Source organism: Lasiodiplodia theobromae, assembly GCF_012971845.1.
Source record: "Lasiodiplodia theobromae strain AM2As chromosome Unknown scaffold_51, whole genome shotgun sequence".
Taxonomy (NCBI): domain Eukaryota; kingdom Fungi; phylum Ascomycota; class Dothideomycetes; order Botryosphaeriales; family Botryosphaeriaceae; genus Lasiodiplodia; species Lasiodiplodia theobromae.
This window is the reverse complement of record NW_023336532.1, coordinates 50,908-75,210: the sequence shown is the minus strand read 5'-3', so window position 1 is coordinate 75,210 and position 24,303 is coordinate 50,908. Positions and strand designations below refer to the sequence as shown.

The 24,303-nt window shown below is 55.9% G+C and overlaps 10 protein-coding genes across 10 annotated transcripts; 6 read left to right on the top strand and 4 right to left on the bottom strand.

Moving 5' to 3' along the window:
* Positions 1–243: 243 nt before the first annotated feature.
* Positions 244–1,487, top strand: LTHEOB_11619 (Glycerophosphoryl diester phosphodiesterase; the record flags this gene model as incomplete). The annotated part of the gene is made up of 5 exons (XM_035508395.1): positions 244–396; positions 457–474; positions 522–593; positions 642–765; positions 817–1,487. The coding sequence occupies 5 exons, from the start codon at positions 244–246 to the stop codon at positions 1,485–1,487; spliced, it is 1,038 nt and encodes a 345-aa protein (XP_035365771.1).
* Positions 1,488–4,348: 2,861 nt separating this feature from the next.
* LTHEOB_11618 (Dipeptidyl aminopeptidase) lies at positions 4,349–7,127 on the bottom strand (the record flags this gene model as incomplete). Its single annotated transcript, XM_035508394.1, has 2 exons — positions 4,349–4,461; positions 4,511–7,127. 2 exons carry the CDS (start codon positions 7,125–7,127, stop codon positions 4,349–4,351), a joined length of 2,730 nt encoding a protein of 909 aa, XP_035365770.1.
* A 588-nt stretch (positions 7,128–7,715) lies between these two features.
* LTHEOB_11617 (RNA polymerase ii subunit 7 protein) lies at positions 7,716–8,393 on the bottom strand (the record flags this gene model as incomplete). Its single annotated transcript, XM_035508393.1, has 4 exons — positions 7,716–7,731; positions 7,789–7,958; positions 8,011–8,091; positions 8,145–8,393. 4 exons carry the CDS (start codon positions 8,391–8,393, stop codon positions 7,716–7,718), a joined length of 516 nt encoding a protein of 171 aa, XP_035365769.1.
* Positions 8,394–8,927: 534 nt separating this feature from the next.
* Positions 8,928–9,673, top strand: LTHEOB_11616 (uncharacterized protein; the record flags this gene model as incomplete). Its single annotated transcript, XM_035508392.1, has 4 exons — positions 8,928–8,960; positions 9,008–9,031; positions 9,085–9,144; positions 9,197–9,673. The coding sequence occupies 4 exons, from the start codon at positions 8,928–8,930 to the stop codon at positions 9,671–9,673; spliced, it is 594 nt and encodes a 197-aa protein (XP_035365768.1).
* Positions 9,674–11,392: 1,719 nt separating this feature from the next.
* LTHEOB_11615 (ATP synthase) lies at positions 11,393–13,465 on the top strand (the record flags this gene model as incomplete). The annotated part of the gene is made up of 6 exons (XM_035508391.1): positions 11,393–11,458; positions 11,647–11,813; positions 11,882–11,938; positions 11,992–12,112; positions 12,167–12,774; positions 12,826–13,465. 6 exons carry the CDS (start codon positions 11,393–11,395, stop codon positions 13,463–13,465), a joined length of 1,659 nt encoding a protein of 552 aa, XP_035365767.1.
* Positions 13,466–14,628: 1,163 nt separating this feature from the next.
* On the top strand, positions 14,629–15,720 carry LTHEOB_11614 (uncharacterized protein; the record flags this gene model as incomplete). The annotated part of the gene is made up of 1 exon (XM_035508390.1): positions 14,629–15,720. One exon carries the CDS (start codon positions 14,629–14,631, stop codon positions 15,718–15,720), a length of 1,092 nt encoding a protein of 363 aa, XP_035365766.1.
* A 600-nt stretch (positions 15,721–16,320) lies between these two features.
* Positions 16,321–16,988, top strand: LTHEOB_11613 (uncharacterized protein; the record flags this gene model as incomplete). The annotated part of the gene is made up of 2 exons (XM_035508389.1): positions 16,321–16,727; positions 16,847–16,988. 2 exons carry the CDS (start codon positions 16,321–16,323, stop codon positions 16,986–16,988), a joined length of 549 nt encoding a protein of 182 aa, XP_035365765.1.
* A 580-nt stretch (positions 16,989–17,568) lies between these two features.
* LTHEOB_11612 (Bromodomain associated domain protein) lies at positions 17,569–18,405 on the bottom strand (the record flags this gene model as incomplete). The annotated part of the gene is made up of 2 exons (XM_035508388.1): positions 17,569–17,831; positions 17,901–18,405. The coding sequence occupies 2 exons, from the start codon at positions 18,403–18,405 to the stop codon at positions 17,569–17,571; spliced, it is 768 nt and encodes a 255-aa protein (XP_035365764.1).
* Positions 18,406–18,638: 233 nt separating this feature from the next.
* Positions 18,639–20,348, top strand: LTHEOB_11611 (Transcription initiation factor TFIID; the record flags this gene model as incomplete). The annotated part of the gene is made up of 1 exon (XM_035508387.1): positions 18,639–20,348. The coding sequence occupies one exon, from the start codon at positions 18,639–18,641 to the stop codon at positions 20,346–20,348; it is 1,710 nt and encodes a 569-aa protein (XP_035365763.1).
* A 438-nt stretch (positions 20,349–20,786) lies between these two features.
* Positions 20,787–21,674, bottom strand: LTHEOB_11610 (uncharacterized protein; the record flags this gene model as incomplete). The annotated part of the gene is made up of 2 exons (XM_035508386.1): positions 20,787–21,593; positions 21,645–21,674. The coding sequence occupies 2 exons, from the start codon at positions 21,672–21,674 to the stop codon at positions 20,787–20,789; spliced, it is 837 nt and encodes a 278-aa protein (XP_035365762.1).
* Positions 21,675–24,303: the final 2,629 nt, after the last annotated feature.

Here is a 24,303-nt window from a genome sequence, read left to right as displayed (position 1 = left end):
GCCGCCAAGACGCTTGGCATGACCAGGTAGGCAACCCGATTAAGCGGATTTCGTTACCTTGGAGAGGGGGTACGTGGGAGTGCGCACAAGCTGCGGGCTGAATGATGCGTCAGGCGGCGGATGATGCGGGTTAAAGCGAAGGCAAAAGAGCAAGGTAAAAGATAAGCCGATGGAGGTATAAATGGAGAGAGGGCGTCATTGACTTTCCGTACCGTGCACCCCTTCTCCTGTTTGGATTGAACCATGGCCGCTTCTTCCTTCGCCCTCGCCGTCGGCATTGCTGCCCTCGTCGGCAACGCCGCAGCATTCCCCATATCGGTGGGCGATTTGACTGGGCGCATTGAGGTGCAGGCGCACCGCGGCGGCTTGGGTCTGAGGAACGAGGAGTCTCTGTGGGTAAGCAAATGGCGCAGCGAAGAAAGATAGCGGAAGATGGACGCTAACTCGTTTCGGCAGGCATTCGCCTACGCGTTGGTACGGCCGACGTTTCTGTGTTGTAGAGAGGTGCTAAAAGAAAGTAGGAGATCGGTGTCGACACGTTGGAGATGGACACTGTCTTCACCAAGGATGGCATCCCTGTGATTTGGCATGATGTGAGTATTCCATCACTTAATTGTGCTGGCTGCTGACAGAAGAGAAAGCATTACATCTACCCGACAAAATGCACCGGTGACTATGTTGGCCAGTTCATCAATGAATTGACACTGGAACAAGTCAAGAGTCTGGACTGTGATCTACAACTAGAAGATCATTTACAGCAAGAGCGTACGAGAATCGGAACCCAAACATCAGAGAATGCAAGCTCACAACCCCCAGTCCACCCCGGCACCAAGATCGCCACTCTGGAAGAAGTATTGGAGCTGGTCAACTGTTACGGCGACAAGGGCGTGACTATCAATCTCGAGACCAAGATCGATCCCACGACCCCTGAGCAAACCTGGCCCGTTGAGAAGTACCTCGACATAATCCCCATCCTGCAGAAACACGGCCTTCTCGAGCGCACCTACATCCAAAGTTTCGACTGGCGCACCCTCATCCTTATCCACGAACAGCACCCCGCCATTCCCATCGTTGCACTCCTCGACGACACGACCGTCGTCCCGGACGCCAACGGCACCTACCCCTGGCTCGGTGGTCTCAACCTGGACGACTACGACGGAAACTGGATCGCCGCCGCCGCCGCCATCGGATCCGACGTGCTCAGCCCCGTGCATGGCTTCCCTTCGAATCTGACCGTCAATTCCCCCGGCTACACGCCTTTCACGACCAAAGACGTCGTTGATGAGGCCCATGAGCTTGGCATGAAGGTCATCCCTTGGACCGTCGATTACGAAGTCACCATCAGCAAACTCATTGACGACGGCGTCGACTCCATCATCAGCAACTACCCAGAGCGCGTCATAGCCGTTGCTAGGCAGAGAGGTCTGTCGGTGGGACGCGCCAGAAATCCTAGTAAGCCCGAGTGCCTTGCAAACGCCAGCGGCTGAAACGAGTTACGAGAGACGACGCCTGGAATTGGAATCTAAATGTACACTGAAGAATATTGTACATACATTATTAGAGTTCTGTCTAATAGATAGTGTAATTGCCTATGCGGAGAGTCGACTATGTTTCACGGATCACCTGGCGTCGGGGAAAAGGAAAGATTAGATGAAAGTCGTTACGAGTTAACACAAGGATTCTCTCGTTGCAAGCTTAGCCCTTATTCAAGCTGTCTAACGAAAATTTTAGGAATGGGCTACATTCAAGCTCCTCAGTGGTCAAGGAAAGTTTTTACGCGATATGCTATGTATTTTATGCATTGGTGCGGGGCACGGAAAGCATTGCGAATGCAACAGGGCTTCGGCACTGGATAGTAAGCAGGACCCGTTCTCACGCCAGGCAATTTCTGTGCATGATCGATGGTGAAACGTAATACTGCGTAGCACTAGCATTATCCTGCAACTCCCACTGGCTCGCCGTGAGCGCAGCTGAACGCGGGACGGGCTGGAGGGAAGGCTGATGATCCCAAGAGGTTGGCGTGCGGGGAAATCCCTTACTTACTACAAGAGCTCGCCACAATCACCCTACTGGCATTCCGAGAGACTTGATTGGTGAATCGCGCGGGAAGAGCGCCATCGTACTCTATCGAGACTTCGCTTCTACGAGCCGTAAGAAACCACTTGTTCGCGCCGACAAACACCAGCAGTCACAGCGGCTTGAGCGGGGCATCTTCTCGCTTTGGTGAAGCAATAAGTGTCTGGAGTATAGCTTGTGGCGCGTAGTGAGCGATTTTCTATAGGTGAAACTCGCAGCTGGGACTACCTGACCATGACGGAGCAATTCGGTCACAATCCTCCCTTCGATTAAAGAATTGCTTCTTCCCGCTGAGTCAGATAATTCGGCTTTCGATGCTCTCACTGAGATATATTTAGGAGGCAGTCGAAGGCCTCAGGTGCCAAAGAAACGCCAGCGTGGATTCATAGAGCAAAGCAAGACGGTCACGCGAAGCAAAAGGGTGGCGAAAGCAGGCTGCGAACACAGCAGAAGTCTGGCCGGCTCTAGAGGTCTCTTGACTGTACCTGCGTTCTGATCATGCTACGTCATGCGGAGGTGGCGCCACGATACGTAGAGTCCTATGACCAGTCACACCCCCAGACGCACGGGCCGCCGGCCTTGTGTATATATTCGACCCCTCATCGCCCTCTTCTTGATCCCCATCTCTCTTTCCTTTCAGTTTCGCTAATACTTGGGTTCGGGTCTTGACCATGGAGCATACCCCTACTGTAATGCCTTGAACGCCTCGCGACGTACATACCGTCGTCGGCTCTCCACCCTCCCTACCTCCTCCCTCACGTCATCGCGTCAGGATACCACGCCTTTGCTCAACTGCCCTTGATTCACCTTAACGGCCTTGTACAACCACGCATCGTTTCGCCACGCCTTACGGCCGCTCTCAAGCGCACCGCTATCCGTTGAAAAACGCGTTTAATGCCTAGAGATCATTGACTTGCTGCTGCTGACACGAAGCCCCCCTTTCGTTGCTCACATGCGCAGGTCCGATCACTCCTGGAGGACCTTCAATTCCGAGCCGCGACGCCTCTACAACCCCTCTTCACTGGCCACAGCGCCCTTGTTCTGACCCTCATCTTGTACCCTCCGTAATCGCCACGCATCATCACACCGGCGCCCACTTGCCATTCCTGGAGTCCTTGAGCTCCCCCATCCCTCCTTGACCTTTCTGACTCGACATACGAATACACGGGATCTTGGACGTATACATTCCTCACTCGCACACGCCCTTTCGGCTTACGCACAGCTTCGGGAACTTACATAGGCACTTTCCTCCTTCTTTCCTGGACTTCTTATGGATTCGTTAGTCTCAGAGTAGCTTCTTTGCTTTGTACTTCGTTTTCAACCAAAAACAACAAAAAAGCCTTGCATTTGGGCGAGTTCCGGGACGATAAGAGTTGCCTGTCATAGCTGGTCTTTCTGGATATTACTTAAGCTTCTGGCGTCCTTTTACCTTTCGAGGTGTCCGGTTGTCTTTCTGGTTTCTGGATTTCGCATCGTACGTATCGGTTCTCCGGCGTTCATGATTTCGAGTATTCAAAGCGAGAAAGCGATTGGCAAAACAACAAAGACGCGCACGCTCGTGACGTGCGGCAAGAGGCGGACCAACGAACCACGACAAGCGCACGCTCGTGACGTGCCGCGGAAGACGACAAGAAAGCACGCTCGTGACGTGCAAGAAGAAAAACAGAAACAGCACGCTCGTGACGTGCAGAGAGCAACGCAGAAAGAGCACGCTCGTGTCGTGCTGGAGATGACGCAACAAGAAGCGCACGCTCGTGTCGTGCTGCCAACAAAGGGAAATAATAGCGTACGCTCGTGACGTACGGCAAGAGGAGGGACACCAGCGATCGCCGAGCTCGCACTTCTGCGCAGTGCTGGTGACTAGTAACCGTTGCGACCGCACATGATCGGGAGACGGTGAAGCCAAGACGAGCTCTTATGTAGATTCTAAATTTGAGTCTTTGAATACTTGGGAAGTGTCTTGCTTTGGTGACCAACATCTTGCTGTGAATATTGAGAACATGAGGCTGGCTACACATTCAAAACTGCTACATCCTGAACCTTGATGCGTTCGCCTTTTCCCGTACTGCGCCGAATTGCTGAAGTCTTTTTCTGTAACTTGGTTACTATTCTTCAAGTTTCTTGTGATCAAGTTTCTTTCACTCCCATTTAAGCGCAGTAGATTCCACCGTACATGTCCGACAATGGATCTTACATATGAACATCAATTACAACAAACCAGCGCCAATACCCATAAAATAGAATAATACATTCGTAGCGGAACGGTCCAAAACTAATCACTCAACTCATCCTCTCTCTCAGTCACCGTACCCACCTGTACCGGGGCGGGATCCTCGGTGCGCAGCCACTCGCCATTGAACGCGTTGATGAGCCAGGTGCTCAGCTCTGCAGAGATTCAGCGTGGGGTCAACTATGGAAATAGGGGCAAACTTACTGTCGTAAACAATTCTGTTCGCATTGTGGAAATATATGCTGTGATCGGAATCAGGGAAGACGTGGACATCGTAGTTCTCGACACCGGCCAAGTCCAGGCGATCCAAGAGCCAGAGGCTGTTCTGCATGTGCACGTTATCATCCGCGACGCCGTGCATGAGCAAGAACCGGACGTTCTGCGAGAGGGCCGTCGCGTTGGTGATGGTGCTCTCAGCGTAGCCGTCCGGATTGTGCTGTGGCGTGTGCATGTAGCGCTCAGTGTAGATGGAGTCGTAGTAGCGCCAGTCGGTGACAGGTGCCACCGCCATGCCGTACCTGAACGTCTCGCCTGCATCCTGCTCGAGCACCTTGAGCGTCATGAAGCCGCCGTAGCTCCAGCCCCAGATGGCCATCTTCTTGCTGTCGACATACGGCTTCGAGGCCCAGAGCTTGGCCGCATTGATCTGATCCGTGGCCTCGTAATGGCCGAGGTTGCCGCGGACGACGGTACGAGCGGCGCGGCCGATGAAACCGGTACCGCGGCCATCAAGCGTGACAACAATATAGCCAAGCGAAGAAGCAACGTAGGACGAGAAATCGACGCCAAACTTCTTGGCAACCTGTTGGCTTCCCGGCCCATTGTACATGTGAAACAAGACGGGGTATTTCTTCTTCTTGTCAAAGTGCGGAGGACGGTATTCGACAATGTTCAACTCCATGTTGTCGACAGTCATGGTAGAGTAGGACATGATGGGCAGCTCGTGCTCCCGTGCCTTCTTTGAGAGCAGTTTGTTGTCCTCGATCAGACTCTCATAAGGCTCTGCAGCGCTGGGAGTGCTGACGACTTTTTGCCATGGGATGTCAGGCCCCTGATATGAAAGCAACATGTAGCTTCCACCAGTGGAGAACTTTGCGTCATAGTAACCTTCCTTGCTGGTGTCGGTGAGGGCCTCTGTGCCACTGCCATCGAGCTTGACACGGTAAACATGGCGCTGGATGGAGCTTTCCTTGGTTGAGACGTAGTAGACATAGTTCTTCTTGAGGTCTACGGCCGATGGAGCATCAACAACTTCCCAATTTCCCTCGGTGAGGAGGATCGGGTCTTTGGAGTCCAAAGGCGTAAAGTATCCAAGATGGTCGTATCCATTGTGAACGACGGTGTCAATGTACCCATCAGACTGGCGACCGTTTTGGGGGTCGGCAGGGATGAAGGTCGTGGTGTGAGAGACCTCCATCCATCCTCCATCGAGCTCGTTCACGTTGTCCGTCCGGACCTTTGCGCCCGTTCTCGTTGCAACATCAATCAAGTTCATGGAGAGTATGTCGCTCTCGCGGTTAGTCTCACGGACAAGGACCTGCTCGCCACCAGCCCAGGTGACTTCGGTAATGAGGCGGTCATCATCCGCAAAGTCGTCGGTGATGTCGACACTGAAGACTTCACTCTGAGCAAGGTCGTAGAACTGCAGGTTGACAATAGGATTCGGTGCTCCTGCCTTGGGGTATTTGATCTCGCGCACTTCGGGGTAATTTTCCTCGCCAGGCGCCGGCTCCTTACCACTTGGGCGGGAAATAAAGTACTGAACAGGGTATGTGGGGACCATTGACTCGTTCGTCCGGAGAAATGCAATGTATTTACCATCCTTGGACCACCACGTGGCACTATTGCCTCCGAAGACTTCTTCTTCGTATACCCAGTCAGGTACACCATAAAAGAGGTTTTCGCCTCCGTCACTGGTGATGAGGGCAACGGTATCAGTATCGAGCCTGCGCAGGTACATGTTGTTCTCCCGGGTGAAGACGATGGCATTGGACTTGGGCGACCACGAGGCCAACTGAATTCTGCCCTCGGGATCCTTGGGGTCCAATGCCTGGCCAGTCTGCGTCTCGACATCGAAGATCCAGTAGCGGCCATAGAAAGAATGCCTCCAGTTGTGCTCCCTCTCGGACATGACCAGCACCTTCTTGAAATCCGGGCTCGGCCAGACATCGTACGGCTGGACCCAGCGTTCGCCGACGTAGAATCCTCCATGCTTCATCAAGACGGTCGCGTTCTCGGCAGGCTTCTTTGTATCGCGATCACGGACATCCTCGACGACAAGGTAGCCATTGGTCGACGCGCCCTTCTCCAGCAGCAAGCCGTCCTCGCCATTCGGGCCGGCGATCCAGGACAGGTCGTGGCGCTGCGGGCTCCATTCTCCCCTCAGCACCTGGTCCAGTGTAACCTTCTTTCCCGAGCCTCTGGAAGACGTGGCAAGAGGGTCGTGCGGCTTGGTCGATGCGTGCTTGTAGGCGCCCTTGGAGAGGAAGGCGAACAGGGCCAGCACCCAGCCGGCGATGCAGATGACGCCGAGAATCCACACCCACTTCCGGAGCTTCTTGTCCGTAGGCCTCACGCCATAGTATGGTCCATCCTCGACGTCGAACTCGTCTTCCTGGCGGCGCGATGTGGTGTTGAAGTCGGAGTAGGGCTCGGGCAGCTGGTCCTTTGCGTAGGTGCCGTTGATGCCTTCGAAGATCAGAGAGGTGGTGGAGTCGGAATCGGCGGAAGCGCGGGCCTCGTCCTGTGACTGTCGCGAGGAGGCGGCCTCTTTGGTCAAAGGCTGCGTCTCCTCGTCGTTTATGGCGCGCTCCTTGGACATGGCGGCGCGGAGGGTGTGGAGTAGGTCGAGGTGCTCAGATGGGGTCGGCGGCGACGTGCGGCATCCCGGGACGCCCCTTTGCGCGCCTAGCGATCCTACGATAGGCAACGGCGGCGGATTTAAGCGTTTTTCGGGTTCGTACACAAGACACGATGCAGGTACGTTTAGGAGGAACGACCCTGTCACATTGGAAGCATGCTGGACGTCCGGTCCCACAGCGAGCGGCGCCAAGACATTGCTTTATTGGCTCACGCTACCACGCCGTTATTGAGCACCTTATCCGGCGAACCAACCCTTCTTATTTAGGATCAAAGACATCGCTCTGCCTTTTGGCTTTGCCTGCCTCCTAGTCATGCTCAACTCATATCCTACAGACTGCCACGTTAATCAAAAGCCGTGGCTGCTAGTGCGAATCTGGAGAAGACAAGTGCTCCGCAGGGCTGTGTTGTACACCATTGTGCGGAATCATCTGCGAAGGAGCTGGCGCTCTCAATCTTGCACCACTGCGCAAAATCCCGTGCCCTCCTTGCTGGGTATAGACTGCATCAAACGCTCGGCCTTCCAATTCCCATTGCTTGCTCCACGGCCTCAGCCGCCAAGAGGTCTACACTTCATTAGAATCAGGGGAATCGCGCTGGGGGGAAGGATGCTGTGGACATACCCGAGATAATCCTCCTTGATCGTTGCGATCGCGTACATATTGCCCAGCTCAGTACGGATACCCTTGATCTTCACGCGAATGTGCGTACCCTTCTCGATGACTTGGTCTGCATTGTCCGTCCACTGCGGCGGCGTGGCGTTGCCGTCGTACTTGATCGAGCTTGGGATCATCTGAACCCTGTTAGTCTCCGTCCTGGCCTTTGAAAGGATTTGGAGCACATACACTCGATGCAACGAAGACGTTCAGAGGGCCCACCTCGACGAAGAAACCCGAGTCGACAACCGCAGACACTACACCGTCCAGCTGAGGTTCGGGGTCAATTGCTGCACGGCACCCTGGGCGGACGTGCAACTTACAATCTCTCCCTTGAACGGGCGCCACACAATGGCCTTGAAGTGGACGTTGTACTCAATGTAGCCAGTGCCAGGGAGCACGCGACCCTCGGACTTGTCTTGCGAGTCCATCACGCAGATGATGTAATAGTTCTCAATCTGGATTCCTTCGACATCCTGCTTCAGGCGGTCCTCGATGTACTCATGCACGTTCGGGCCCAGGAACGACGGATGCAGCGTGATTGTGCGCTCGAGCTCGTGGAGGAAGAACATGGTGGGCGGCGGCGTTGATGGGTTAGAAGAGGTCGGGCGCGGTGTGTACGCAGGCGGCTCGGGTGGCGCTCGATTCGGTGGCAGGCCAAGGTGGTAGTGAGCGGCGTAGAGCTGTTCTGAGGTCGCCGTGTCGAGCCTGGAGCTGTTCGCGCAAGCGTGCTACGCCGGTGCGCGCGCAAACGGCTTCCGGGCACGTCTCGAAAGCCACCAAAATGAACGACAGGGATCGATGGCGACGCGCCGCGCGTGGGTGGTGATGCGGCAGAAAGTCCAGGCAGTGCTGGTTTGGGTTACGATAGCGCGAATCGACGGGATGCGGGCGGGCCGGGCGACGGAACGACATGGGTGGACCGGATGCTTTGCTCGCTTGCTCTCTTCCACGGCCTCGCTCTCGCGACATCTCCGCCCTCGTCGCTCGGAAACCGTCCTGCCTCGGCTCTGCGTCTACTTAATGTAGCCATCTAGCAACCCTTTGAGGTCTGTCTCTTTGTGCACCTCCTCTCCCCGCATTCGGCCCAACTCCACAGCTTCACCATGGCTCTGAACCTCGAAAAGCAGCTTACCTTCGTGCGTACCTGTCACACCACGCGACAGACCTATGCTGACTATCGCAGTATGGGAGCTACCACCACAACCCCGTAAGACCCCTTCGGCCCAAGTCCCCCGTGTCGGTGCTGACGGCGCATCCTAGGTGAACATCGGCGTTCACATTACCTGTGTGCCTTTGATTATGATGACGGCCTTTTTGTTTGTAAGGACCCCAAGTCTATCGTGGCTTTGGAAGCGCCTGACCTCGCGCGCAGCTCTCAAACACTCCTGCTGTCGCTCTTCCTGATGCGCTCTCCATCCCGAACCTCCCGCTGAACGCCGGCACCGCCTTCGCCGCGCTCTATTCCCTCCTCTACATTCTTATGGAGCCAGTAGCCGGCGGTCTTCTCGCGCCTCTTATTTTTGCCGGTACTGCCGCTGTCCAGCACCTCCTAGCGACCTACGGCCCAACCGCCAACTACTACGCCATCGGAGTCCACGTCGTCGCATGGATCGCGCAGTTCGTCGGCCACGGAAAGTTCGAGGGTCGCGCCCCTGCGTTGCTCGACAACATTGTCCAGGCTCTTTTCCTGGCGCCTTTCTTCGTCTGGCTCGAGGTCCTCTTCCACTTCGGCTACCGTCCGGAGCTGAAGAGCCGCATCGACCAGGCCGTTGAGCAGAACATCAAGAAGTTCAAGGACGAGAGATCGAAGAAGGCAGCAAATGGAAATGCGAACGGGAAAGCGCACTAGGGGCACTTTGCCCGCAGTGTTCAATACCCCTCGGATGATGGCGGACTGTGCGTTTCCCGAGCGATGCGCATGCCCAGAAATCCGAGAAAGGAGACACCCCACATTGGCCATCGTACAAATACCAACCGCAGGCAGGATAAGTGCGCCGAACAGTATCCATTGGCATGGCTTTCAGTTCCTTCCAAGGCTGTGAGAAGTGAGGTAACCCCGGAATCAAATACATGGACAGTGATAGGCATTCATATAGTTGTGTACCAATGAAGCAGATTGAGGCTACTCTTCAGCAGAGTACGGTATTAGTCTACGATGTGCCGTGACGATGATGTAAGGACGGATACACAATTGAGCACGGACCAAGGCGAGATAGCTTAAAACCCACGAGATGGGTCTCAAAGCCGAAAGCTAGTGCAAAGAATAGCAGGGTCTTAGAACGTAGGATAACTACGCCCTTATCACTGTAGGTTTCAAGAGTAATACTTGATAATTTCGTCCCCAAAGTAAATATTCGACTTGCGTTGGCAGTAGAAGCCATGAATGATGATTCTACAATTATGTTCAGACAGCTGCTTAAGCACTTAAAAAACGGGCTTCGGCAGGCGTCTAATACACCTCTGTACACGCTAGACGATCTATATGTTAGGTGCATGCACCCTCCATTTTGCTGTACGACCTCTCCATCGGTCGTGCCCCGTCACCACTGCTCATAAGAAAGTAATACTTCTTGTTCCTCCGCCTAACTCTGTATCACTTTTATATCTACGGCACCCGCTATTTCGATGTCTTCCTGCCTCCCGTCTCCCGAGCTGTCCTCATTTTTCAACTTCCAATCTCCTTCATACTAACGAAGCTAGAAATTACAAGAAGCGATCAACTCATGTAGAAAGTTTAAGGAGGAATAATTGATTGCAGGCAGCTTTAGAAGAGCGCTAAAGTCCTCAAGAACGAGACATTTTATATAATGATGAACAGAATTGGCAGAGAGAGGAGTACAAGTGGGATCTTATGAAGCCACTCGAGAAGCTGGATAGGAGGGGGTGATTGTTGGGGCTACATACGTAAAGAGAGGGCTAAAACAGCGGGGGTGTCTGATTAGATCGGATGCCATGTTCAATAGATAGCTTCCATCATCAGTGCATATGGCAATGCTTACCTCATACCTACGAGAGGGGAAAAATGAAGGGAAAAAAAAAGAACCCGTCACATGGTAAAATGCTGTGGTTAATTGAAAGATTGTCGGCCCAAAATATCTGGCGCGAGATTGTGAGCGGTTCCCCGCCCGTTACAGATCCGGGGTGACGTGACTTGTTGATGCGGGCGGGCGCCTACGTGCAGCCGGGAAAACTCGGTGCGGGCACAAGGAACCTAAGAGCTGCGAGATGTTGTTGGGAGACGCAGACGACTCACAACGAGCCGCAGGAAGCACGAATGCCAGCCCTGCGCTTGCCGTGAAGCAGTGCAGCAGAGCCTGAGAATTGTCAAGCAATAGATAACCCAGTCGTGCGGGCCGCAGGCAGTAATGCGTAAACATTGGGATTACTTAAGCGGCTTAGCGTGCCACAATGCCAAGAGCGAGGATGAGAGGTTGCTCCGGCCGGGCTTTGCGAACACTGCTGCTCTCTTCTACCGACCAGCTCTATCCATCCCACCCCCTCTCCACTCACCTTCTTCGTCTCAATTGGTAGCAGAGCTATCGGAAGAAGCTTTCTGAGCACCGCAGCCATGTTCAGGAACGCCCTCAGACAGTCCACCCGCCTTGCGGCCGTCTCCGCTCCCCGGGTCGCGAAGGTGCGTCCTCCATCAACCTACCTCATCGCCGCCATCGCTCAGCGCACCATGCATCGTCTCGAGCTGCTGCATCCATCTCTTCTGATCAATTGCTCGAGCCGAGCGACGTGGTTGCCGCGCTCTGCGCCGTCGCGCGTCGTGGGCAAGCTTTTGCAAAGACGCATCGCTGATTTTTCCGGGCTTCGCAGGCCTCCGTCAAGCCGGCCGTCTTCAACGCCGCCTCCAACCAGCTCCGCAGCTATGCTTCCGACGCCAAGGCTGCTCCCACCGAGGTCTCCTCCATCCTCGAGCAGAGGATTCGCGGTGTGCAGGAGGAGGCCGGCCTCGCCGAGACCGGCCGTGTCCTCTCCGTCGGGTACGCTCCACCAATTCATCACGATGCGGCGACAATGGGCAATGGTTTATCTGACAATGGCTGCGCAGTGACGGTATTGCCCGTGTCCACGGCATGAGCAATGTCCAGGCCGAGGAGCTCGTCGAGTAAGTCTTCCGGAATCGGCGCTTCTCAAAATCGCTTCCTAACCTCCACCAAGGTTCGCCTCTGGCGTCAAGGGCATGTGCATGAACCTCGAGGCCGGCCAGGTCGGTGTTGTGCTCTTCGGTTCCGACCGTCTCGTCAAGGAGGGTGAGACCGTCAAGCGTACCGGCGAGATTGTGCGTATTTCGAGCCCCAACATCCCATCTCGCTCCGTTGCTAATGCCTGCTAGGTCGACGTCCCCGTCGGCGAGGCTCTTCTCGGCCGTGTCGTCGATGCCCTCGGTAACCCCATTGACGGCAAGGGTCCCATCAAGACCACCGAGAAGCGCCGTGCTCAGCTCAAGGCTCCCGGTATCCTGCCCCGTCGCTCTGTCAACCAGCCCGTCCAGACCGGTCTCAAGTCCGTCGACGCCATGGTTCCCATTGGCCGTGGCCAGCGTGAGTTGATCATTGGTGACCGTCAGACCGGCAAGACTGCCGTCGCTCTCGACGCCATGCTCAACCAGAAGAGGTGGAACAACACCACCGACGAGACCAAGAAGCTCTACTGCGTCTACGTCGCCGTTGGCCAGAAGCGTTCCACCGTCGCTCAGCTCGTCAAGACCCTCGAGGAGAACGACGCCATGAAGTACTCCATCATCGTCGCTGCCACCGCCTCCGAGGCCGCTCCCCTGCAGTACATTGCTCCCTTCACTGGCTGCTCCATGGGTGAGTGGTTCCGTGACAACGGCAAGCACGCCGTCATCATCTACGACGACCTTTCCAAGCAGGCCGTTGCCTACCGTCAGATGTCCCTGCTGCTCCGTCGTCCCCCCGGTCGTGAGGCCTACCCCGGCGAGTAAGTGCTCTTGAAATCCCACGTAGCGAAGAGAATGGCTAACGGATCCAGTGTCTTCTACCTCCACTCTCGTCTCCTCGAGCGTGCCGCCAAGATGAACGACAAGCACGGCGGTGGTTCCCTGACTGCCCTCCCCATCATTGAGACCCAGGGTGGTGATGTCTCGGCTTACATTCCCACCAACGTCATTTCCATCACCGACGGCCAGATCTTCTTGGAGTCCGAGCTCTTCTACAAGGGTGTCCGCCCCGCCATTAACGTCGGTCTTTCCGTCTCTCGTGTCGGTTCCGCTGCCCAGCTCAAGGCCATGAAGCAAGTCGCTGGTTCCCTGAAGCTCTTCTTGGCCCAGTACCGTGAGGTCGCTGCCTTCGCCCAGTTCGGTTCCGATCTGGATGCCGCCACCAAGCAGACCCTCAACCGTGGTGAGCGTCTGACGGAGCTCCTCAAGCAGAAGCAGTACTCTCCCATGGCCGTCAACGAGATGGTTCCCCTCATCTTCGCCGGTGTCAACGGTCTGCTTGACAACGTTCCCGTCGGCAAGATCCTCCAGTGGGAGGCTGACTTCCTCGCCCACCTGAAGACCAACGAGTCGGAGCTTCTCAGCCAGATCGAGCGCGAGGGTGCTCTTAGCAAGGAGATCGAGGGCAAGCTGAGGGACATCGTCACCTCTTTCACCAAGAGCTTCTTGTAAGCAGGGGAACTGAGGGAGTACGTTCTAATCATCCCCGTCGATTAGGGCGTCGCTGATGACGGTGACGTTTTTAGAGATGTATAATAGAGCATGCGTGACCAAAACGGCGATTTCAAATGGGAAACCCTCTAGTGCATTCTCGAGACCACCTCATCGCTGCGCGACCTTTTTCCTTTGTTACCGCAGTTGATACACCGGCTCCTTGGTCTCGTGGCGGCGGTTTTTGGGGGCTGCAATGGGGCCAATGTATTTACCTAAGCGCAATTTCATTTCCAGTTGTTCAAAAAATCATCTATCCTTTTGCCCGGTGACAGCCAGCGGTTTGACTGCGAGCTAATGCTTCTGCGCAAGGGCCACCGACAAAGCAAAACAGCCGCCGGGGCAGACTGGGGTAGCAGCGAGCATTTCCCAGTTGGGGCCATGTAAGTATAATCCACAGCTGTACGCGCCCACGAGCTAGAAAACAAAAACGATCAACCCCGTTAAGCGAGTATTTCTAAATCAGTCGGTCCTTCGCCCAGCGCCTCGCGCGCTTAGGACTACTTTCACCGCTTTCGCGCACTACTTCTTCTCGCCTCGTTTCCAAAGCCTAGAGCATCCTTCACCTCCAGTGCCCAATCTGAAGAAAAGGCCCGATCCCAAGGAGCTACCAAACAGCACCTCTCTGCCGCTCTTTTACCGGTCTTTGCCGATAGTACGTTCACGTGGACGCGTCTGCTGAGGGCGCAGTTGCTAGAGCACGAGAGACGCTTTGTCGTCGCCTTGCTGTTGGGCGCACAGCAGAAAAAAAAGGCTGGGAGTGAGGCTCTTCCGGTGGTTGGACTCCCATCTAGGCGTCCATCTCTGTTGTTGTGGGCTTCACCTTCCTTTCCTATCTCCACCTCTTTTTCTTTCCAAGGCCCCGAAAAGAAGAAACGAAACCGCAACATCGACAGCACTGCCCGTCTTTGCGGCATCTACCTTCTCCGCTCACGACGAAGGATTGCGCCGGCACTTCCGCGAGAGCCTCATCTCGCCTCGAGACCGTAATCTCTCTATCAACAACACCTAATATCCTCCTGTCGTCGTGGCCAAATAACACAAACTCCACGCTGTTGGTTACCTCCGGAAGCAAAGGAAAACATCAATATTGAATCCGAGTTAGAAAGAAAGGAAGCGCCGCCATGGCATTCACAAGGCTACGAACCGTCTACAAGAGAAGGAAGGCGTCAGCTTCCCCCGAACAACACCCTCCACGGCCGCGGACGGCGCCAGCCACTACGAACGCCTCAACTTCGACGCCGTCGCTGCTGCCGCCGCTTCCCCCGCGAGACCCTGTCGACACCACGACGCTCCACTCGTCCCTCGCACCCGTTGGACATGAGCCGCGCCACTACTCCTCGGCGTTGGCACTGGCGACGTCTGCTGGCATTCATGAAGAGGGAGACTCGTCGTCTTCGCCTTCTCCCGGCGGTGACCCTGGTGGCGGCGGCGGTAATGGGGATAGGGAAGAGCTCATCCAGCACATGCGCGACCAACTCAGTACGGCTAACTCGGTTATCCGGTTCTTGCACGAGCACGTCGACGGGATGCGCGAGGATAGGGACAAGTATCGCGATCGCGTTGAGGAGCTGAAGAGCTTGGCTAAATTGACGCTCGATATGCTTGAAGGAGCGCATCAAAGGGAGTGGGAGGTTTGTCGTGAGGTGAGGAGGGTGAAGGAAACGGCCATTACGTTTGCTACGGAGGAGGGTGGCTCTAGGGAGAGGGAAGGACCACAGCGGCAGAAGACGACGACAGGGCGGAGGAGAGACTCGTTGATGAGGAAGATCGGGCTTGGGGGTAAGAAAGAAGGAAGGGAGAGAGAGAAGGAGAAAGAGAGGACCGAGGTGAAGACCAAGCACGATTCTGCGCGAGAGGAACCGTCGCCTGCGCAGATGTTCGCTTTCCATGGACACGCATCACCAACTCTACCGCCTGATGAGCCCGTCGTCCAGCACATTGGTGTTGACCGCGGTGGTGCCGGTGTGGGCAGCAGCAGCAACGCTCGTCGCAAGAAGGGTCATGTCAAGAGCCATTCTTCAAGCCATGCGCGCTTACGCGATGACGGGGCGCTGACCATCCCGGGTGATGAGCTGGAGCGGCTCGTGCAGGCCATGGATCGGAACGTCAATGCGCTGAGGGAGGATATCAAGAAGCTGGTCGACGAAGTCAATACGCACAAGCACCATCCAGTGTACACCAGCTTAACTGATATTCCTCCTCGATTCGGCTGAGGATCACTGAGGCGAAGCTTAAGACTTGTAAATAGCATGGCGGTCCGGAGTCTGGAGAGGTTAAAAAGATTCTTAGTTTTAATGGCATGGATCAAGGCATCGGCGGCATTAGAGGGTGTCTTTAGAGGCACATTTTTCCTTATACTTTAATAGAATGGCTTCTTACTTTTGGATCTGTACAAAAAGTCCATAGAGGCATTTGGTTGCTACTTGGAGAATATCAGAGTGATAGCTTGGAAAGAAGTAAGTGCTCCGACCATAGGGATGTGAACCAACTGGCCACTGAACGACAAATATGCATGTTAAATGAGGCTGCGATAAGCAATAGCTTATTTCGGGTTCTAGCCAATCAACCCATCGTCCTTTCCAATTGGGTTGCGGAGCCAGAGGGGCGGGGAGCTAGTATGTACGCCCCGCCTACGTCATAATTAGCTGCATCATCACTTCATTTCCAAGCAAGACCTTCAGCTCTTTCATTTCGAAATCCCTCTGCCGAAGAATTCCACACACGCTGAACAATTAGCCTTCGAGCACTGCTTCAATTGGCTCCGTGACCTTTGAACACAACAATCCCGCGAAAACACGACTGAAGACGCAACAATGGCCGACGACCTCAACCCCACGGGCCCTTCGCAGCCTACCCTCAATCAAGCCTACACCACTCCTGGAAACCCAGTCACGCACAACCCCGCCGAGCGCGCGGCGGCGAGCGTCACTGCGCGCAGCAACGCGGACTCGCCCGTCGTCGACCAGCGCATCCCGACCAAGCAGACGGCGAGCGTCGACGAGGCAACCGAGACGTCGCTGGGCCGCGGCTTGCGCGCGCCCGGCCGCCCCGGCGAGGAGGCTAAGGGCCTACGTGAGGAAGATGTTGGCCGCCACACGGAGCTCGACGCGGAGCAGATGGCCGCGCCGGGAGAGGGTCGCGTGGCCGATGCGGTCATGGGCGGCGCAGGCAAGACGGGGTCGGGCGGTACTGAGCCTGGGTTGGAGATGGATCTGGATAGGTAAGTTTTTGGCGTTTGTTTATGCTTGCTTTTTGTCCATTCTCTGGGTGGGAGGGGTTCCTTGCATGGCTGGGTAGTCGAGAGAAAGGAAGATGGCTAACGTTTCTTACGTCGTGTAGGAAGAAGGCGGAGCAGGCACCGTTGAGGGAGGCGATCAAGGAGCAGAGGGCGCACGATGTCGATGTGGGAGGTGTGCTAGGACAAAGAGGAGGACCAGCGAACCCCGTGGACAAGAACAACTACCCGAACACTTCCAGCTGAAGGAAGAATGCGAGCCGGGAACGACAAGTGTGCATTCATAACGATGTAATGTAGGAAAGGTGAGAGACGAAAAACCAACAATACCACTTTCTCCGTGAAAGGATAATAAAAGCTTACTGCATTCGACGCATTTGTAAAAATGTCTTGAGAAGCTGAGCGTAAACATTTTGTATGACTACTCAGTTGCCCGAAGTCGGTGCAGCACGAGAGTCTCAAAGCTTGCTTTTACCTTGTTTGCTTCCTGGCCGCTCTATGGCTAGCCTTCTCCAACACTAATTCCTCCTTGCTCGCATGTTTCGCGGACCGTCCCTCTACTCTCTTTCCTTGCCCAAAACGCCAGAAGGTGTATTGAATCTCTTCGGCGATCTTCCTGATTGCACGTGCTACCCCTTGGCGTGAGGGTATGTTTGCGCCGAATTTCGTACGCACGTGTGGATAAGCCTCAAACAGGCCATTGTATACGCCAAGCGGGGTATAGACTTTTGTATGCGGTGTAAAGCCTACCGCGATTGTGATGACTTCCTTCCGAACTCCGCCCGCTATGCATGTGATGATTTGCAAACGATCAAACAATAGAACTTCAACTTTCCACATCCATTGGATCACCGTCCTCCTTCTCGGCAGGCGGTGATCTCGGTGCGGTTCCGTGGCCGTTGCTAGCCGCCTTTTCGCTTTCTAGCTTCGCCGCAGCAGCAGCCCTCTCTTGCGTCTGTTTGATCCAGTCGTGAATGGATTCCGGAGGTCCGCCTTCGATTCGAACTGGTCGGTCTTCTGCAGGGATGCCCAAAACGGTGCCTTGAAATCTCGACTCTTCGCCCGTCTTGCTGTGCTTCTTTTTGAGTGCTGCATTGGTGCTTGATTAGCCTCTTGGCCCGACTCTATGCAGATTCTGCAAAAGAAAGCAAGGCTTACTGGTCAGATAATCCTCCTTCACGGCGTTCGCGTCCGCGGCAGCGTCGAGGCCCTTGCCACCCTGAGCAGCATCACGTTCCAAGCCAGCGATTCTCATGATTTCCTTGTTGGCAGGACCCGTGACCCAGTCGATGAACTCGCGCACGTCGGCCGTGTCTTCAAGATCGCGGCGGCGTTGTTCCTTTAGGCGCAAGCCGTTGCGCTCGGGAAAGTCGTCGAGCGGCTTGCGTAAGACCTCCTTCCAAGCTTCCTCGGCGCCGGTCATAGACGGGACCAGCAAACCAGCGTCGGTCAGGGCCATGCGCACGTCGGAGATGGTAGGGACGGCATCGTTGTGGTTGGACCAGGCGTGATAGGCGGTGCGCTGAGCCAGCAGCAGCATGTACCGCGCGGCGATGTCAGACACGGCGTCAACGACGGATGGACGCGCGCTGTGGTAGCCGGCGGCGCGCAGGATGTGGAGGATTGCCGGGCGAAGGAGGGCGGCGTGCAGCTCTTGGGCCATTGCCAGTGGTATGCGGATGCTGTTTGCTTGTGGGGTGGTGCGAAAGCTCGCGCAGCTGCTGTCAGGCAGTTCCCAAGCAATGCTCGCCCGCCTTGGCGCGCCTTGCTCCGGGCACGTCACTTCGCGTCCTCACTTTCATTGCCCGCGGGCCCTCCACCACCTGCACGCGCGCCTTCTTGTTGCGCTGCCTGCCACTGCCCATTTTCCGTCGCAGAACCGGCGCACCTCCCACCATGTCGTCCTCCAACCCATCCAAACCCTCCAAACCACCCGTCATGAAGCTCAAGTTCGGCGCACCCAAGCCGCCGTCTGAAGCTTCCGCTTCGTCGCCCGCCACGCCTGGCGGCAGTGGCCTCAAGCTCAGCTTCAAACCCAAGTCCACTGCGAACACGCCCGTCACCGAGACCGCCCCAAGCCTTCCGGGTCCCGCTGGACAGACCACCTCACCGGAACAACAGAAAAAGCGCAAGAACCCCAAGAAGGAGAAGGCCGGCGGAGGTGCCAGTGCCGGAGGCGCCTCTACCACCACCGCTCCCAAGGCCGCAAAGAAGCGCGCGCGCGAAGATGATGCCGGAGGCGCGACCACATCGACAAAGAAATCGAGGCCTACGCTGTCCCTCAAGACGTCGGGAGCTCATGCGCCGCCTCCTGCCCAACGGACCCATTCGATCTCCCTCAAGCTGAAGTCCGCGGCGCCAAAGACCCCGACCGTTCAGAGGATCAAGGTGAAGCATGTGGGCCAGCCGCCGAAGCGCGAATATGGTGTTGGATATGATAGCGAGGCGGACGATGCGGAGCCCGATCCGGTACTTGAGTCGCAATTCGTGCTGCGTATGGCGCCTGGTCCTGATTGCGACTACTTGCAAAAGGCGATTGCCGAGAAGAGGGTGGGCCTGTCTGTAAAGGAGGGCGGCGCGGACGTCCACTTCCGCTTCTTCGACAGGGAGGGTAGGCGTGCCTGTGTCTCGATCCAAGGTCACCACTATGCGGCATGTATGGTGGATCTTCCGTGTATTATTGAAGGGATGAAGAGCTGGGAGAAGAAGAGCGGCTGGTACAAGACGGCCGACATATGCCAGATGCTCCTGGTCCACACCAGGGTTGATACTCCGGAGCAGGCCAAGGACGCCCCAACGCCCAAAGAGGTGGATGACAAGACATGGCAGTACCCTCACGGCTTGACACCCCCCATGCACTACGTTCGCAAGCGCCGCTTCCGCAAGCGCGTCAGCACACGTACCATCGAAGCCGTCGAGGAAGAAGTTGAGCGCTTGCTCGATGCAGATGAGAAGGCATCTAAGGCTGGCGGCAGCACTTCGTACGACCTCATCGACCCGAACCGCCAGGACCGCGACGAGATCAGCTCAATGGTCGGCGACGAAGACGCTATGGGCGACCTAATGGACGCCGAAGGTTACATCGACGCCGAAGGCGAAGAGGAGGTCGATGCGGAGGAGATGGAGCGTATGCTTGCCATGTCCATGGACGAGGACCAACCTATCACCAGCATCGAAGCACCCACACCCGGCACCGCCTTCGACGCGCACGCCGTCGCCCAACACGCGCTCACCGCCGGCTCCGGCGGCGGCGAGTCGGGAATTCTGTCCAGCGCTGTCGTCGGCACACCGGGCGCCGAGACACCCGTGGCCACACCTGGCGCGTCTGCTTCAGCCGAGCCGGAGACGGAGCAGGATGAAGAGGATGACGACGAAGATGACGATGATGACGACGACATCGACGAGGCGGCCGCGCAGGCGCAGGAGATGAAGGCCCAGCTGCGCGAGGAGGTCGCGGATCTCCAGCGTGAGGTTGAGAGCGCAAGGCAGCAGATGGAACGTCAGAACAATCCGCTACTGAAGCAGAGGCTGATGGCCAAGTTCAGGAGCTTACAGAGCGATCTCGAGCTCAAGAAGGCGAGTTTGGGTGATGATGACGACGAGTAAATTGGGGGACTCTGTTTGCACTATCGAGCGGGATTTTGGCTTTGATACGGGAACATTTTTATTTTATTATTCCTTTGCTTGCATGGCACGGCACGGCATGGTAATGGCGTATTGCGGTTATGGGATGCGTCCAGACGGCAGCTGGAGGAAACGGTATTTGGCTTGGGAAGGGAGAAAGAAGAAAATCAGGCGGAACAAATCGTAGCTTGTGTTATCAGGACTGGCAAGAGGAGCCTGAATATGCTTGCGGGTCCAAGTGGACAAGCAATAGATGCGGGAGACGAGCCCGCTCGCGGAGTATCGTGGCGACACGATCAAACAATTTGTTAGGCTGTATACTTCATGATATTCGTGGATCTCATTACTATCTTCGCTATGCTAGCTCCTCGTTTCTACTCTTAGGATGATTGACCGTCGCCAAAAGTGCATTGCACCACCTCACATCTTAGAAGGGGCCTTCGACCCCGGCTCGCCAATGACGTTCAAGAAGGCCTCGTGCACGCGCTCCGTCAGGTCGCCTGCCTGCAATGCCCTACCCTTCTCCTTGAAGGCCAGACGCGAGCACTCGCGTGTAACAGCACTGCCGCCGTACGCGGCGAGGGCGAGCAACTCACTCGGACTGAGGTCGTTGTCATGATCCCACAGGCGGTCGAGGTAGGCCTTGCGGTAGGCGAGCAGGGTGGCCAGGCTGCCGGTCAGGGTGTCGCCCTGGCCGCCGGAGCGCTTGAGGCCACCCTCGCCGTCGCTAACGAGTGTGTGCTCGCCGTTAGAGATGTAGTCCTTGGGGCCCTTCTGGATGATGGTGACGCCGCCGAAGGCCTTGGCCAGGCGCTCGCAGAGGGTGGTCGGGTCGGCACCCTCGACGTCGATGCCCTTGCTCTTGGCCAGCCGGCCGAACTCGACGACGTTGGGCGTGAGGATGCACTCCTTGTAGCCGTCGACGATGTCGGGCTCGTTCTGCGCAATCATCAGGCCGTCGGCGTCCAGGACGAAGGGGATGTTTTGCCTGCGGGCCTCGCGCAGCACCCGCGCCGCTGTTGCTTGCATCAGTTCGTCACGCCCTAGGCCCGGCCCGACGACAATGACGTGCAGCCGCGAGAGCATGCCGCAGACTTCGTCGAACACGCCTTCGGCGGATTCGCTGGAGGCGAGGTTCTTGGATTGCCGCATGTACGGGTGCACCATCAAGTTGGGCGAGTAGGTCTTGATGACGGCGCCGGCGCCGGGCTCACAGATGACGTGGGACTGTCGGGTCGAGTTAGCGGAATCATATATCAGAGCGCGGTGGTAACGTACCATGTCGGCGCCTAGTTTTGCGGAAGCCATGGCAGAGAAGTAGGGTGCGCCAGTGTAGTCTTCGCTGCCTCCAATGACGGCTACACGTCCCAATTGGCCTGCGATGCAGAGTTAGGATGGGAAAATTCATATCGGGAGTCGGCACTTGCCCTTGTGGAAGCTCTCAAGCATGGGCGGGATCATCTTGTAAACCTTGGAGAGGATCTCCTTCCTCGAAGCGTTCGCCATGGCGGAAATGATGTCTCGAATGGGAATCGGTATGGGAGCAAGCTTGGAGCGAATTCACAGCAGGGCACTGCTACGCGGCTGTCAAAGATAAAGGTGAGAACGTGGTGTCGCGAGAGCTTTATTGACACGACTCAGGACGTCATAGCGGGGTCAAGCCACATGTGGCTGTCGTGACGTTCGGATGACCTCTGGACCGCTGTGGCACTCCCGCTGTCGCGCTGTCCGACGCTCCATTTCTGGTGAGCAGGTAGTTTCATCGGTGAGCACATCACATTTTGCGCCACGTTCTTGCATTCCTACTTCGCGCTTGCGTCGAAGGCTCTACGCATGCATCCATAGGTGCTGGGCGTTGGTGTCGAATTATCCGCGTCACGATTCATGAAGGTACAACTTTTCCGATCGAAATCTGCATTGCGATAAACTACTTCAGGTCTACAAAGAACACTCTCCGATGCGAGGTTTCAGCCACAAGAAACCAGAGAAAGCAGCCTGTCAGACGTCCACCAACACCCACCCAGCCAGACCGACCGAAGTCAAGACGTCCAGAAAGGTCGAGATCATCGCCGCGCCAGCCGAAGCCGGCGCAAAGGCCTCACTCTAGGGTGTCGGGGATATGCGCTCATCAGCCAGGTTGGAGATTCTGTGGCTCTGGTAAGGAGCTCAGAAGGAGACGTTTACTATAGAAGTGATTCTAAGAGTCTGTGAGGAAGCAGGTCAGCAAGGCGTTCTGGCAAAAGTTCATGGGGCGCGGTGGATACTGACAAAGTCGACTGAAGAAGAAAAGGTCTGGGGGCGCGACGGCTGGATTTTATAGAAGAAGCTTTGGTGGCGCACGGGCCCGCGCGTTGCACGGCGCGACGCGCAACGCGGAAGGCGCTGCGGAGCTTGCGCCGCAGGCAACCACGGAGATTCGGAACTGCGCTCTCACAGGTGCAATCGCTCCGGCAGTCGAATTTCGAGTGTTTGTGCTTTCGACGCGCTAAAGAAAAGGCAGCAGAAACACAGTACAATATCGCGGGCGGATCGCGATGCAGAATTTCTAGAAAACAGGTATGGTTTGCTATTTTCGAGAGGCTTCCTCAGTCGCTTCCCGTCGCGACTGCTCATCAGAAGGGTTGTGCTTTCTGTTCCTCCGCCTGACGCTACACCACCTCCACATCGACGGCATCCTCCATTTTCACATCTCCTGAGCTATCTTCTCCTCATCCACTGGACCGTATGCCGGACGGATGCTCTATTATCCAGCAATCCGAGGCATAACTCGCGAAACTTGTGGGAATAACCCTTCCAGAAGAGCCTATGTGCCCGGCGGAGCGTTGCAGGGTAGAAGAGGGAGATATTGTACCCAAGCAGATTGTCCAGAGGCTCCTTGTCGGATACCTCGGACTGCTGGCTGTCGGAGTCGCCGCTTTCCCTCTTGTATCGTCTTCTAGGTGCCTCTCCGGGCTCAGCTGGGAATTCTGCTCACTTATTTTCCAAAGCAGGAAACCATATATGACCGACCCATCCGGCACGAGAATATTCCACCAGGCGGGCAATTGCCGCGTTCCGCTGCACACTAGAATGCCGTCGGAGGCACTTCAGCATTCCCCCGTTGCTGTATCTATTGTACAGCCTGTCTCTTACAGCAGAATGCCAATGTGAAACTCGTCACGGGGAAATTTAGGTTTGTTTGTGCTAATGATATGATAGGTCAAGATTTGGGTGTCTGCGCTCTTGATGGCGGTGATGATAGGCCAGGATCGCGGCTTTTCATGAAAAAAGCAACTTCGCTCTAGCCGCACAGAGGGGTATTACAGCCGAAAGCTCATGCGAGAAATAGCAGGGCCTTGGAAGAAGGGGTGAATTCAGATCCCCAGAAGACGTCCATTTTAACAATATCTGCCAGGAATTATTCGACTTATGTGAACCATTGAAGCGATTGTCCAGACGTATATGTCGAATTGACAATTATACGTTCCCGCCCGGATGATAGCTTCAACTACCCATGACATGAGCGAAAAACAATATCTTATCCAATTCATTCATTCCAGGGTCTGTGCTAAACCGTCTGCCTGCCTGCAGCTCTCTCTGCAACACGACCACGCGGCCTGCACTGCTGCTGCACGATCTTTAACCGTGCCCGATGCCGACACCCGCATGCCCTGCTGCATGGCGCCGAAGATTTCCCCGAACGGGCCCCCGGACTCGCAGTAGCCCCAGTTCTCCGCGTCTCGCTGCGACAGCACGGTCACACTTCCCCGCAAGGCCCGGGGTCGGCGCTTGATGTGGACTGAGCTGCTCAAAACATTACTCTTCCTGGCGACCTGATTCGGGACATCTATCGCCTAATCTCATGTTCAATTGCCGAGCACCGCAAATGCCAGACCAGATCTTGCAGAAACTTGGGAGATCGGCATCAATGCAAACCAGGGCGGACACTTTTCCGCTG